The sequence below is a fragment of the Gopherus evgoodei genome, chromosome 8 (genome assembly GCF_007399415.2).
Source record: "Gopherus evgoodei ecotype Sinaloan lineage chromosome 8, rGopEvg1_v1.p, whole genome shotgun sequence".
NCBI classification, from domain to species: Eukaryota; Metazoa; Chordata; order Testudines; family Testudinidae; genus Gopherus; species Gopherus evgoodei.
In genome coordinates this window covers 47,959,097-47,972,325 of record NC_044329.1, presented here as the reverse complement: position 1 = coordinate 47,972,325, position 13,229 = coordinate 47,959,097, and the positions used below count along the sequence as shown (strand labels likewise).

General features: G+C 44.8%; 1 protein-coding gene across 3 annotated transcripts in view; it reads right to left on the bottom strand.

The window, feature by feature from the left end:
• Positions 1-2,379: 2,379 nt before the first annotated feature.
• VAMP4 (vesicle associated membrane protein 4) overlaps positions 2,380-13,229 on the bottom strand; it is a 36,348-nt gene continuing 25,498 nt past the window's right edge. The window contains exons 6-8 of one of the 3 annotated variants that reach the window (XM_030571995.1): positions 12,459-12,538; positions 8,353-8,404; positions 2,380-2,497 (exon numbers count right to left, since the gene is read on the bottom strand). In XM_030571995.1, coding sequence (XP_030427855.1) covers positions 2,412-2,497; positions 8,353-8,404; positions 12,459-12,538 — 218 coding nt within the window. In that variant the 3' untranslated portion in view covers positions 2,380-2,411. The other 2 variants (XM_030571996.1, XM_030571997.1) reach the window with 2 other exon arrangements.

Here is a 13,229-nt window from a genome sequence, read left to right as displayed (position 1 = left end):
ACCCTATGTCTACTGCATACTGCTGGTAGATGGGGTGCTGCGGCACTGAACAGCAGCATTCTCTCCCCTGCCCACACCGGTGGCAGACGGTACAGAACAAAAGGACTGATAGCCGTTCTCGTCATCATCCCATGAGTGCTCCTGGCTGGCCTCAGGTGAGGTCGGCCGGGGGCGCCTGGGTAAAAATAGGAATAACTCCTGGTTATTCCCGACAGATGGTACAGAACGGCTGGTAACCGTCCTCATCATAGCAACTGGGGTTTGAGCTCCATCAGCCCCCCCCGCTTTCATGTCTAAAGAAAAGATTCTGTACTGCCTGGACTATCACAGCAGCGGGATGCTGGGCTCCTCTCCCCCCCACCATTTAATGTCCTGCCTGGACTATCATAGCAGCTAGAGGCTGCCTCCCCCTCATTTTATCTCACAAAAAACTCAGTGGTTCTTATTCCTGCATTCTTTATTACTTCATCACACAAATGGGGGGACACTGCCACAGTAGCCCAGGAGGGTTGGGGGAGAAGGGAAGCAACGGGTGGGGTTGTTGCAGGGGCACCCCCTAGAATGGCATGCAGCTCATCATTTCTGTGGGATCTGACATGGAGCGGCTGTGACCTCTGGTTCTCTGATGCACTGGCTCGCTAGTACACTTGCCCCATATTCTAGGCAGGACTGACTATTTTTAGATAAAACAAAGGAGGGAATGACTAGGGGAGTCATTTCCATTTTTGTCTTTGTGCCCCTGGCCGACCTCAGCGAGGCCAGCCAGGAGTGTCCATGACAGCAGCAGATGGCACAGAACAACTGATAACTGTCATCTCATCGCCAATTTACAATGGCACAGCAGACGGTACAGAACGACTGGTAACCATCTCTGCTACCATGCAGAGGCAAATGAATGCTGCTGTGTAGCACTGCAGTACTGCCTCTGTCAGCGGCATCCAGTACACATATGGTGACAGTGACAAAAGGCAAGACAGGCTCCATGGTTGACATGCTGTGGCGTCTTCCAGGGAAAAAGGACACAAAATGATTGTCTGCCGTTGCTTTCACGGAGGAAGGAATGAGTGACAACATTTACCCAGAATCACCCACAACACTGTTTTTGCACCATCATGCATTGGGATCTCAACCCAGAATTCCAATGGGTGGGGGAGACTGCGGGAACTATGGGATAGCTACCCACAGTGCAACGCTCCAGAAATCTACGCTAGCCTCAGTACATGGACGCACACCGCCGAATTATTGTGCTTTTTGTGGCCGCGTGCACTCGACTTTATACAATCTGTTTTACAAAACCGGTTTATGTAAAATCAGAATAATCCTGTAGTGCAGACATACCCTGAATGTTTATAAGATAGTCCAACTGATGTGATTACCAGTGGTAGCTAGAATGCAGGGAGGGAGAACACACATCTATAGCTTTGACAGCAGTAGGGGAGTGGAAGGACAATAGTGAGGGAAACACATAGCTCTTGTATGCGGGCTGAGCTCTGCAGGTCCTAGCACCTGCTACACACAGCCCTTATTGCCTCACTTTGCAGCTGACTTTAATCTACCCTTTTCAAATTTACATCCCTGTGCATCTTACAGCTGCCCTTTCTCAACAGTGGCACTGGAGAACTAACATGTTTCCTCTGAGCCCCTCCTACATCCAGCTTTCTACATACGCACTCCGCTGCCATTACACACACGTTTAAGATTTTTAGGGAGAGGAGAGGTGGCTGTGAGTTTTGCATCCCTGTACAGATGCCAAAGTGGGAAGGTAAATATGTACATTAGCTCTGAGAATCACAGATAGTCACCTACTGAGCAGTTAAAAGAGGCTTCGCATGCTTCCAAGCAGTGGAGCTGGAACTTTTAGAGTGGGAGTGATGTGTGTTCCCGCCCTCCGCTGCTCCCTAGAGCTGGGCCATGGCTTCGGGAGGGGGAGATGTGGATAGTGGCAAGGGGACCAAGGCTGGGGGTGGTTGTGAGGCTCTGGGTGCGGGGCTGGGAGTGGAGCCCTATGTAAAACCTGGGGGTGTTGCAATACTGCCCCCCACATCTCTAGTTCCCTCGCCTTATGTTCCCAAGAGTTAAGTTAAAAGTAACAAATGCAGGCACACTTCTAATGCAGTTCTTCAGTCATGAGGGCAAACTGATCATATTTAAAAATCATCCATCTAGCTTTGGTGTAATAAGACAGCGGAAAGCTGATCTCCTGTGGATTCCTGATAACCTATGAGCACTTTCAGTACATAGACCCCCCACTACAAACAGGCAAACCAGCATGTTTCTCAATTCTTCTGCTGCCTCCTGTCACACACTGGCATTCTGCAGATCACAAGATGCATTTCCCCTCCTCAGACAGCCACAAAAGATTCACCAGGAGTTCCACACTTACAGTCAAAAATAGGTTTAGTGGAATGTCTTTAGTTACAGCTGCAAGCAGCAATACTGAAAACACTTAGCTTGCACATCTCCATGACAGTACAGAAAGTTTCTTGGTTTGCAGAACCTAATTTTTAAAAAAAAAAAAAAACATGAGAAAGTGACATCCTTGCAATTATTCACAGAATGGTTAGATTCCCTTTAACATAATGCTGCTTTCCTCCTCCTTCACTTGCATGAAACAACGGAGCTCCTATCTTCGGCAGCTGGCAGTAGGAAACTGTGTTTAAATTATAAATAACCTCATTACTACTTAACTATATATACACAAATAAAATGTATTAGCAAGCAGCTAGTTCCAAACTGGGATTCCTGGAATATAGCAAAAAAATAGGGTTTGGACATTCAACCTTGTTATAAATCAATGTATGCAGAAAAGGGTCATTTGGCAGTTCTCAGAATACCCTAGTTAGAACTGGCTACTTGCCTCTTTCACCATCGTGAAAAAAGTCACCTCAGTTATATACATATGTTTCATTTAAATTACACAGCAGCTTTATCATCCCAGAGCCGCTTCCACAGAGCTCTCCAGCCATCAAGTCAAGTGTGGTATTTCAGGATGATAGGTACTGGAAGAGAAGGAAAAAACAAAACAAGTCTTTAAAATCATACATATGCAAACCTAATATCCATCTACTGATCAGAGCTGCAGAAGAGAAAAAGAACAGGCTACTCGCCTTGTGCAGTAACTGTGGTTCTTCAAGATATGTCCACCTAAGGGTGCTCCACTTCTGGTGCGCATGTGCCTCGCAAGCCCTTGATCATAGATTTTCTGTTAATTTCCGTTCAGTCCACACATGCGTTCTATACACCCTCAGAGCGCAGCACAAGGTTGTATAGGGCTGCACGGATGAACTACCCTCATTTCCTTCTGTATCCGAACGTCCAACAAAAACGGGGAGGAAGTAGGGTGGGAATGGAGCACTGATAGGGAAACGTCTCCAAAAACCACAGTTAATGCACAAGGTGATTAACCTTTTCATCTTCGTCAAGTGGCATCCCAATGGGTGCTCCATTAGGTGGCTCTGAAGCAGTATCTTCACCGGGAGTACGAGGCTTCAGAATCCAGTCCAAGATTGAAGATGGTATAGCAGACCCAAGCACTGCATCAGATCTAATGGCATGGACCAAGACAGTGTTCAGAAGAGGCATGCACTGGGGTCCACTTAGCAGCTCTGCATATCTCAGACACAGGAATGTTTCTGAGTAATGCTGTGGTAGTATTATCCTTTGGAGCGGCAAAACACAAGCTGCATCATAGCAAGGGTTAGTACACCCAGAGATCACCTTGAAAGTCTCTGTAAAGAGATCATGGACCCCTTCGATCTTTCTGCAATGAAGACAAGTATAGGTGCTTTCCAGCGTTGCTTGTTTCAATCCAGATAAGAGAGGCCAGTGCTCATTTTACATCTAGTGTATGAAGAGAAGTCCTCCACTCAGATTTATGTGGGTCAGGAAAAGGTACCAGTTGATGAATAGACTGGTTAAGATGGAAATCCAACAGTACATTAGGTAAGAACTTTGGGTGTGGTTATAGGGAGACCTTGTCTTTGAAAAATATTGTAAATGTGGGGTCTGCCATCAAGGTTCCAGTTTCTCCAACCCTACAGGCCAATGCAATAGCTACTATAAAGGCCATCTTCATAGATAAGTGAAATAAGGAGCAGGTTGCCATAAGTTCAAATGAAGGTCCCATAAGGTGGTAGAGTACCAGATTGCAATCCCAAGTCACAGTAACCTGGGGACAAAGATTCCCTAGACCTTTAATAAATCTGAAAGACCCTAAGCGCAAAAATAGAAACCCCTCTGGTGGGGAATGAAAAGCTGATATTGCAGTGAGATGAACCTTTGAGATAAATGATAAACCCTATTTTTAAAATCCAACAGATAATCCAAGATGGTTGACAGTGGAGACGATTCAGTGCAGATGTACAAGGGAGTGCTGGTGACAACAGTGGTTGAAACCTCTTCCGTTTCTGAAGATAAGTAATTTGAGTTGACTCCCTTCCACTGTTCAGAAATAAAAATCAGTAGACTTCTATAATACATCAAAAAAGCTAACAGAATGTTAGAAAACAATTGGGAAAGAGATAATAAGAGAGATAATATCATAATGCCACTATAGAAATCCATGGCAGATACATTAGAATTGAAAAAGTACAGAGAAGGACAACAAAAATGATTTGGGGTGTGGAACAGCTTCCATACAAGGAGAGATTAAAAAGACTGGGATTGTTCATCTTAGGAAAGAGACAACTTGGGATATCATAGAAGTCTACAAAATCATGAATGGTGTGGAGAAAATGAATAAGGAAGTGTTATTTAACCCCTTCACATAACCCAATGAAATTAATAGGCAGCAGGTTTAGAACAAACAAAGGAAGTACTTCTTCACACAATGCACAGTCAACCTCTGGAATTCACTTCCAGGGGATGTTGTGAAGGCCAAAAGTATAACTGGATTAAAAAAGATTTAGGTAAGTTCCTGGAGAATAGGTCCATCAGTGATTATTAGCCAAGATGGTCAACAACGCAACTTCATGTTCTGGGTGTCCCTAAACCTCCACGTGCCAGAAGCTGAAACTGGATGACAGGAAATGGATCACTCAATAAATTGCCCTGTTCAGAGGGAAGCACCTGGCACAGGTAACTGTCAGAAGACAGGATACAGAGCTAGATGGACCATTGGTCTGATCCAGTATGGCTAGTCCTATGTTCTTATAATTAGTTATACGTGTATTCCTGTTCAGCAGGTGAATTCTAATCCCATGAACCATGTAGGAGACATGCTTGTTTACAAGCATCCTCCGCCAGGGAATTAGGTGGGGGTTGGAAAACAAAAATTCCCAGTCCTTCGGGAAACATTTTATTTTTTAACCACCCCCTTACAAGTTGGCAGCATGGTGGCAGGAGTTTGCCACACATTTGCTGGATCCAGGAATGCTTCACTAATGGGTAGCACAACTCAAGTGAGTATTGCCAACTGCAGAATGTCCAGGAGCTTGTGATGCGAGTGTAACTTCCTTGAGAGGTATCTAGAGGATGTCCACCACCCTCTTCACAAGGTTCTGGAATCGACTAACAGTGTCAGTCATCGATGGTGGAGGCACATCTGCCTCAACTGGAGACAAAATAGGAGCCTGAGTGGTAGTCTTTTTGTTCGCCCTAGCCTCTTGTCATCACAGGCCTCCTTGTGCTAGGAGTTTGGTGGAGGAGGCTGAGAGACTCTAGGTTTTCTGGTGTGGCGGAGCCAGAGGTTTGGCAAATTGCTGCTGATACACTGCCTAAGGATCCCTGTATGGCCAGTGGGGAGGCCCATATGGGAGAAGGGTTGGTACCCAGGACTGATCCCACCATCCCAGACATGGGCAAGGGGCTTTGTCAAAGTATGGGTTCCAGTAATGGGGACTCCTGCACTGATAAGGAGAAGACTGAATGTCTCCTTCATCCTCTGCAACGTCCTCCAGTGGGCCAAGTAGAAAAGGGTAGAGAATCCTGCGGTACTAGGAAGCACTCATCATCCAGAGATTGGCATCTTGGTACTGAGAGTCCTTTGGAACCCATAAGCAGCAGGGACTCTGGTTCGTCTAACACAGACATGTTGCTGAAGTAATTAAATTCTTGCGGTACTGAGCAGGTCAGTGCTGATACAGCTGTTGGCTTGGGCAATACTGTAGGTTTGTAGCACATAGGGGGCTGAAGATGTGCACTTTGATTTTATCAGTACCAGCGGAGCCAAATGGAAAGGCACCACTGGTAAGCTGGAAATAGACAGTGCCAATCTGGAGGCAGACTATACAGGGGCCTTGCCGGTGCCAAGTTTCTCTGAAGCAATCTGGGATGTCCCTGCTCCACGGTACCACAGGAAGAATCTTTCACCTCCATGGTATTGAGTCAAGAGTCAAGACCTCCGACACTGCAGACCTAGCACAAGATGAGGACTTCTTGGGCGCTGGCTGTTTGGTGGGAGACCAACCTCCTCCCTCTTCAGAGCCTTCCCTGAGTCTTTCCCCCTCTTAGGTGAACCATTAGCTGAAGTCAAAGGGGCACTGGATCTGTCTGGAGACAGATGTACGGGGCAGATGTCTCCAGACCTGACTTGGAAGTGAGTCAAAGGGAGCACTCCACCAGTAACAGCTTCAGTTTGGTTCCTGTTCTTCTGAGCTTTAGATTTTAGAGCCAGGTGACAGTTACACCTTTGGGAGGTACGGGATTCTCCCAAGCAACAGATACATTTAGAGAGGTGGTCGCTGATCAGGATAGCCTACCAACAAGAGAGGAAGCGTTTGAAACCTGGTGAGCCAGGCACACCCCCATCCAGGCCAAATAAATTCCCCAGAAAAAATGGGAGAGGAAAAAACTGAAACCTCACAGCTATCTAACTAATTCAGTACTAACAACTAACCCTAACTAGAAACACAACATTAACTAAACAACTTCAATGCAGGCTGAGACGTGCATGAGGTGATATGCTAGGGCTCTTTGTCAGGCCAAGGCAGCCAGAGTGGTGCCCCCGTGCAGCCCTATAAACCCTTGGCATGCAGCACGAAGTTGTATAGAGTGCATGTGTGGGCCAAACAGACACTGCTAACGGAAAACCTCTGATCCAGGACTAGGGAGGTGCATGTGCACCTCAAGTGTAGTACCCACACAGACAGTACTGCAGAAGAACCAGATTTCCTTAGTCAACCAAGGGACTGCAAGTAAAAATATATTTCCTTGTTCAAATGGATGAAAATGGCAGGGGGTCTTGTCCCTGTAACATCTGCTCAGGATGCAAACTGAATCCATTTCCAACTCCCCAAACCAAACCTGATGGGATTGTCCATCAACGTCACTCCAGTCGCTACCATTCCAGCTGTTGGCTCTAACTCTTTCACTTCCTGACTGCATTCCAGCAGGATGAGATAGTCCCTAAGGATATTAGGTTTTTGCTTACTGCCAAGGCGGAGCCTTGCATAAAAGCTACACCTGTACCACTGCTCCTACATGGATGGGAGAATTTTCTCTTAAGATCAGCAGCACAGGAAGGGCCGTGTGTTGTGCTGGCCTCCTGGGGTCCCTTGTTAAAACTTGGCCATCCATCTCAAAGGAAGAGTGGAATGACTTCTCTGCCTCAGAGCAGCACTCTCTCTGGTTATTGTTTATGTCACTGTAGTGCCTAGAGCTCCCATTCCACTAGGTGCTATAAAACACACACAGGACAGGGAGTTTACACTCTAAATAGACCCGACAGGCTAAGAGTGGGAGGGGAAACAAAGGCACGGAGTGGGAAGTGACTTGCCCAAGGTCACACAGCAAGGCCGGTGGCAAGGCTTGGAATAGAATCCAGCTCTGAGTCCCAAGCATATACTCAAGCCACTGACCTACACTGCCTACCAGAGATTATTATATAAGCCCCTTTTGAAGGGAGCTGTGTCTCAGAATAGACAAATTGCCATAGATTAAAGGTATTTTCAAACATTTTCTGAGAGAAGGTACCTCAGAACCTTTGTGTCTTCAGACCATCTCTCTTCAGACTTTGCAAGCTGATCGCGGTGCTACGCGCTAAATTTCCAGGAATAGGGTCTCTTTTGTTGAGAAAGTGCAACTCCATCTGCTGCCTTGGTAATGGTTATTAGAAGGTCTTTGTTTAAATGAGAAACAATTTCCCACACACATGCCTGTAATCCCAGCATGAAAGGGGTTCAGCACAGGCAAGGGGAGCCCTTGGTTAAAATACTGGCTGCATGTGACTGAACATCCCTAAGGAGCAAGACTTGGGGTCACTAGCAATTCCTGCACAAGTGCTACTGATCAGTCACATGGGGATGGCAAGGAAGTTCTAAGTGTCAATTTTAACATTATTTACAGCAAACAAAATGTTTCAATGTAAAAAAAAAAAACCCACCAACCATGCAGGGAAGGGTGATCAATACTTACTAATGATCACTAGCAAGAGGACAACAGCAACCAAAGCTACAAGGGCCTTCATCTGCAAATAGAGTGCAAAGAGAGGGAGAAATTACCTTCCTGACATGAGACCACATGTTTGGCTTGTTCACCTCCACATTTAGATCCAGGACAAGGTATCTGTTCCCCTATCCCAGAATACTGTTGACGCCACTCCATAGACCAGATGGAAGGGAGTGTATTTCAAACAAATCACTTTAGCTGACATCAATTCCTACACCAGCTCTCTGGTGTCTCTTGGTTTAGAAAGCAGAAAGACAGAGCGGAGTTTGGGGTAAGCTGCATACCTGATTTGGAAAAAAACACCCCAATATATCAGCACAAGAGTGTGTACAGATGTGATCATATACAACATCTATCAGCACTAGAAAAATGTTCCCTGATACCTCAAATGCCAGGGCCAAAATTTTTCAAGCCTAGGTACCTAAAGTAAGACTCTCCCATGTAACAGTCTCCTGATTTGCAAAGGGTTGAAAGTTCTGGCCTGGGTTAAATGCTCTCCTTCTGCTCTGTCATCCTATATCATCTTCGGAGCAAAGCTTTCTGCAGAGGGAAAGTACAGAGGACTGCACCACTATCCAGCTCAAAGAGCAGAGATGGTGACTGAGAAGGAGTTGTAGAGTGGCATTGATGGTCAACTGAATTACAGTCGTGTGTGTGGGCACAACTGACATTAGTGCTACACACAGATGGAAACTGGACTAGAAAATCCTCAACACACCACCACCATGCGCTGCTAGAATAGACATGACTGTTTTCAGCTGAAAGTGCAGCCAGCCCAGACAGATAAACACTCATGGTCCAAGGCTGTATTATTAATTACACATTTTAAATGGTGTCCAAGCACTCTGCACTGTATTGGAATCCCTTCCACACTGCAGACGAACACTAAGCCGCTAGTTCACAGTTTATAGATTCTAAGGCCAGAAGAAGCCATTGTGACCGTCTGGTATAACAGATCATCCGGCATAACCAGAGGCCACAAGGCTTCCCTGAAATAATTCTTGTTTGAACCAGCATCCAATCTAGATTTTAAAATTTGCCAGGGATGGAGAATCCACCACTCTCCTTGGTAAGTTGGTCCAATGGTTAATTACTCTCACTATTAAAAATATGCACCTTATTGCCAGTTTTAATTTGCCTAGTTTTAACTTCCTGCCATTGCCCCTTTTAAACCTTTATCTGCTACACTGAAGAACCCTCTATCATCAAATGTTTGTTCCCTTAGAAGAGCACAGTCCAGGAACATCCAAAGTCTTCAGGGTCCCCAGGAGGCAAAGGAGCCCCAGATCCTGCAGTAAACTAACTCCTGCATTTGAAAAGAAAGGCATGTGTGCCAGCTTCAGGCTTATAGCGCTCTCCAGACCTGTTGTAAATCCGAATTGCAAGGAACAGAGTGAGAGAACTTGCCCAAGGCAAGGATAAAAATTCTGCACACAATATTTTAAAATTCTGCAAAATTCGGCATATTTCATTTGTCAATAAATAATATGGAGGCTCCAGCATGGGACACAGATCACCGGCTGCACAGAGATGGGAGATCACCCTGCAGCCCCCTCCACTGAAGACATGGACTCAGTGGTGAGGCTGCACCCAACCCTGACACAGCACATGGGCCAAGCCTGCCCAAGGGGTCCATGCTGGAGGTGGGAGGAAAGAGAGGGAGAAGGATGCAGAATTTTAAAATATTGTGTGCAGAATTGTGTGGGGGTTTTTTTGGTGCAGAATGCTCTCAGGAGTAGTGGGTAAAGCAACTCACCAGGGCTAGCAGCTACACTAGGGCTACACCAGGCACATCAGGCGTGAGTAGGCAGGTTCAGCCAAGTGTGGAGGGACTTAGTGTGGAGGGGTCCAAGTGTGCAGTGAAGGGGGTTCTGGGTGAGGTAATCTGGGTGCAGACAGTTCAGGGGAAGGGGGCCAGATGTCGGTGGGTTCCCAGCCAATGGGAACTGCGGAGCTGGCTCTTGGGGCAGAGGCCATATGTAGAGACGTCTGGCCGCACCTCTGCCTAGACGGGAACTGCCAGCCCCACCAACACCCCACCTCCAGTACCTGCAGGGGTCCTGGGCTGCACAACCACCAGGCTGCCCCCCTCCTCCCCACAAAGCACCCACAGCATCCCCCAGGCTGCCCCTCCCACCCCAAGATTTAGTCAGGAGTTTATAGTACAAGGTGTGGACTGATCACAGGGCCGTGAATTTTTGTTTACTGCCCGTAACCTGTCCATGATTTTTACTAAAAATGCCTGTGCCTAAAACATAGCCTTACTCATACAGTGTATTTGTTTATTCCTTGACTGAATCAGCATAGATCTTAGAAGCAGATTTCCAGTGTGAATACTGTGAGTTAGAAGCTTGCTTTCCACAGATATTTTGCTAAGATCTCTTAAAATTCCTGTCTCAGTGAACACTCCAGCTAGCAAACTTGCATTCTAAAATATTCCTGGAAAATCAGTTAAAAGAGGGCATGAACAAAGGGAATATGAATTCATTGGGAGAACATGAGCAAATGTCCAGGAGTGAATTTTTTGCAGATTCACCCTGCCTGTAGTGTTCGAGTACAGTGCAAGTTGAATGTTACAGATGCATTAAGAACGGAGGATCTACACTGAGGTGCTAATTTTTAATAGGGCTGTCAATTATCACAGCTAGCTCAAAAAGATCAATCACGATTAATCACAGGATTATCTTCTGCAAATTGTAAACAAACTTGTTTGAGCGATTGGCTGAAGTAGGACTGAGCAGACTTGTAGGTTCTTAAGTTTGACATTGTTTTATTTTTGAATGCAGGTGGTTTTTTTGGTACATAATTCTACATTTGTAAGTTCAACTTTCATGATAAAGAGATTGCATTACAGTACTTGTATGAGGTGAATTGAAAAATACTATTTCCTTTGTTTTTTACAGAGCAAATATTTGTAATAAAAAATAAATAGAAAGTGAGCACTGTACACTTTGTATTCTGTGTTGTAATTGAAATCAATATATTTGAAAATGTAGAAAACATCCAAAAATATTTAAATAAATGGTATTCTATATTAACAGCGTGATTAATCGCATGACTAATCGCGAGTATTTTTTTTAATTATGCGATTAATCGTGATTTTTTTTTAATCGCTTGACAGCCCACATTTTTAATGGTTCAGTTAACGTCTTGTACAAAATTTCAGCTTGCCTCAATTTAAAATAATCTCAGCATTTTGATATCTTGATTAAGGATGTACAAAGAAAATCTAGAAAAGCAACTACAGAATGAAGGGCATTGAGCTCAGAGAGTTATTTTCTGGTAACAATGCCTAAGGGTTTGCTCCCTGCATTGCTGTTAAAATATAAAAAATATATAATTTGAGATATACCTATCTCATAGAGCTGGAAGGGACCCTGAAAGTTCAAGTCCAGCCCCCTGCCTTCACTAGCAGGACCAAGTACTGATTTTGCCCCAGATCCCAAAGTGGCCCCCTCAAGAAATGAACTCTCAACCCGGGGTTTAGCAAGGCCAATGCTCAAACCACTGAGCTATCCCTCCCCCCTACTGTTACTTAGCACCACCACTTTGTCCTTCCATAGCCCCTTTCCTCTGATGATTTTAAAGCCCTTTGTAAAATACTCTTGTAGACCACATAATACCCCGGTGAATAAAGAATTGCTGTTACTAATGGCATGGATTTCTATCCTCCAGTTGTCTCTCTCCTAAAGACATACCCACTTCTGTAACTCTCTCACAGCTACTGTTGCCTCAACAGGCGTAAGTACAATACATTAATCCAGGGATAGCGGAAGCATGGCCTTCAATACAGAGCTGAGGCCTGCAAAGATTATCTTCCCCAAACACATGATACTCCCATCTTCACCATGCAAAGGCTGCTTGAAGTAGACAGAGCAATGCATGCTGGTACTCAGGGTCTCTGCTGGCCTCAGCTCTGGATTCAAGATAAGAGTGGCTGCAATATGCCCCATTTTCATACAAGCTAGATACAAATCTCAGATTCTGGCAACCTGCCCATGTTACTCTTAGTAGGACCAAGTTTTAAGAATATGCATTAAGAAATCCACTCCTTCCCCTCTTCATTTACTCACCTTGCATCCTCGCCACCACATCTGTCTTCGAAGCTGTTTGGATCGGTTGCTGAACGCTGTTGCATTGTCTGATAAACTTTCTGCATCACATGGAGAGAGAAAAGAATTAAAGGCATAGCAGCACGGGCACATCTAAAAGCGCAAGCACACCAGAAAAAAGGCCTCTGGTTCTGCAAATTCACTTATTCTTAAACCATAAACTAGGCAACCAGGGAATATACACATTTGCCAAGTGCTTCTGCAGAATTATATTGAAATTCAGCATGCTGTGTTTCATCAACATGCTGAATTTCACTAGCAACACAGTAGAACTTTGCCAAGACAAACTAATGACTATAAATGGTGAATGTATTTTACAAATTGTAAGTGAACAGACAAGAAAAAAATTTGTCAGTTTGCCTAAGAGTAGTTTAATTGTGGCAACACCATAAGTATACTAGAAACTACAAAAATCATGGAAATCAGCATTACAAAACTTGATTGTAGGGTTCTGCAATTAAGTCTTTCTCCTGAAACACAAGGTGAAGTTGACAAGCATTTACAGTAATGAGAATTTTCAGCTTTGCAGAATAGCAGAACAAGAACAAGTGAGGTTCCACAGTAACTTGTAAGGGTCCCACATACATTATAACATATACAGTCAAGTCTTGTATAAGTGGACCCTTCAGGTTAAAAACACAACAGATTGAAAGAGGGAGAATTATATTTAAAGTTGAAATATCCAGTAGGACTTAAAAAAAAAAAAAAAAAAAAAAGTGCTGCTGCAAGTGA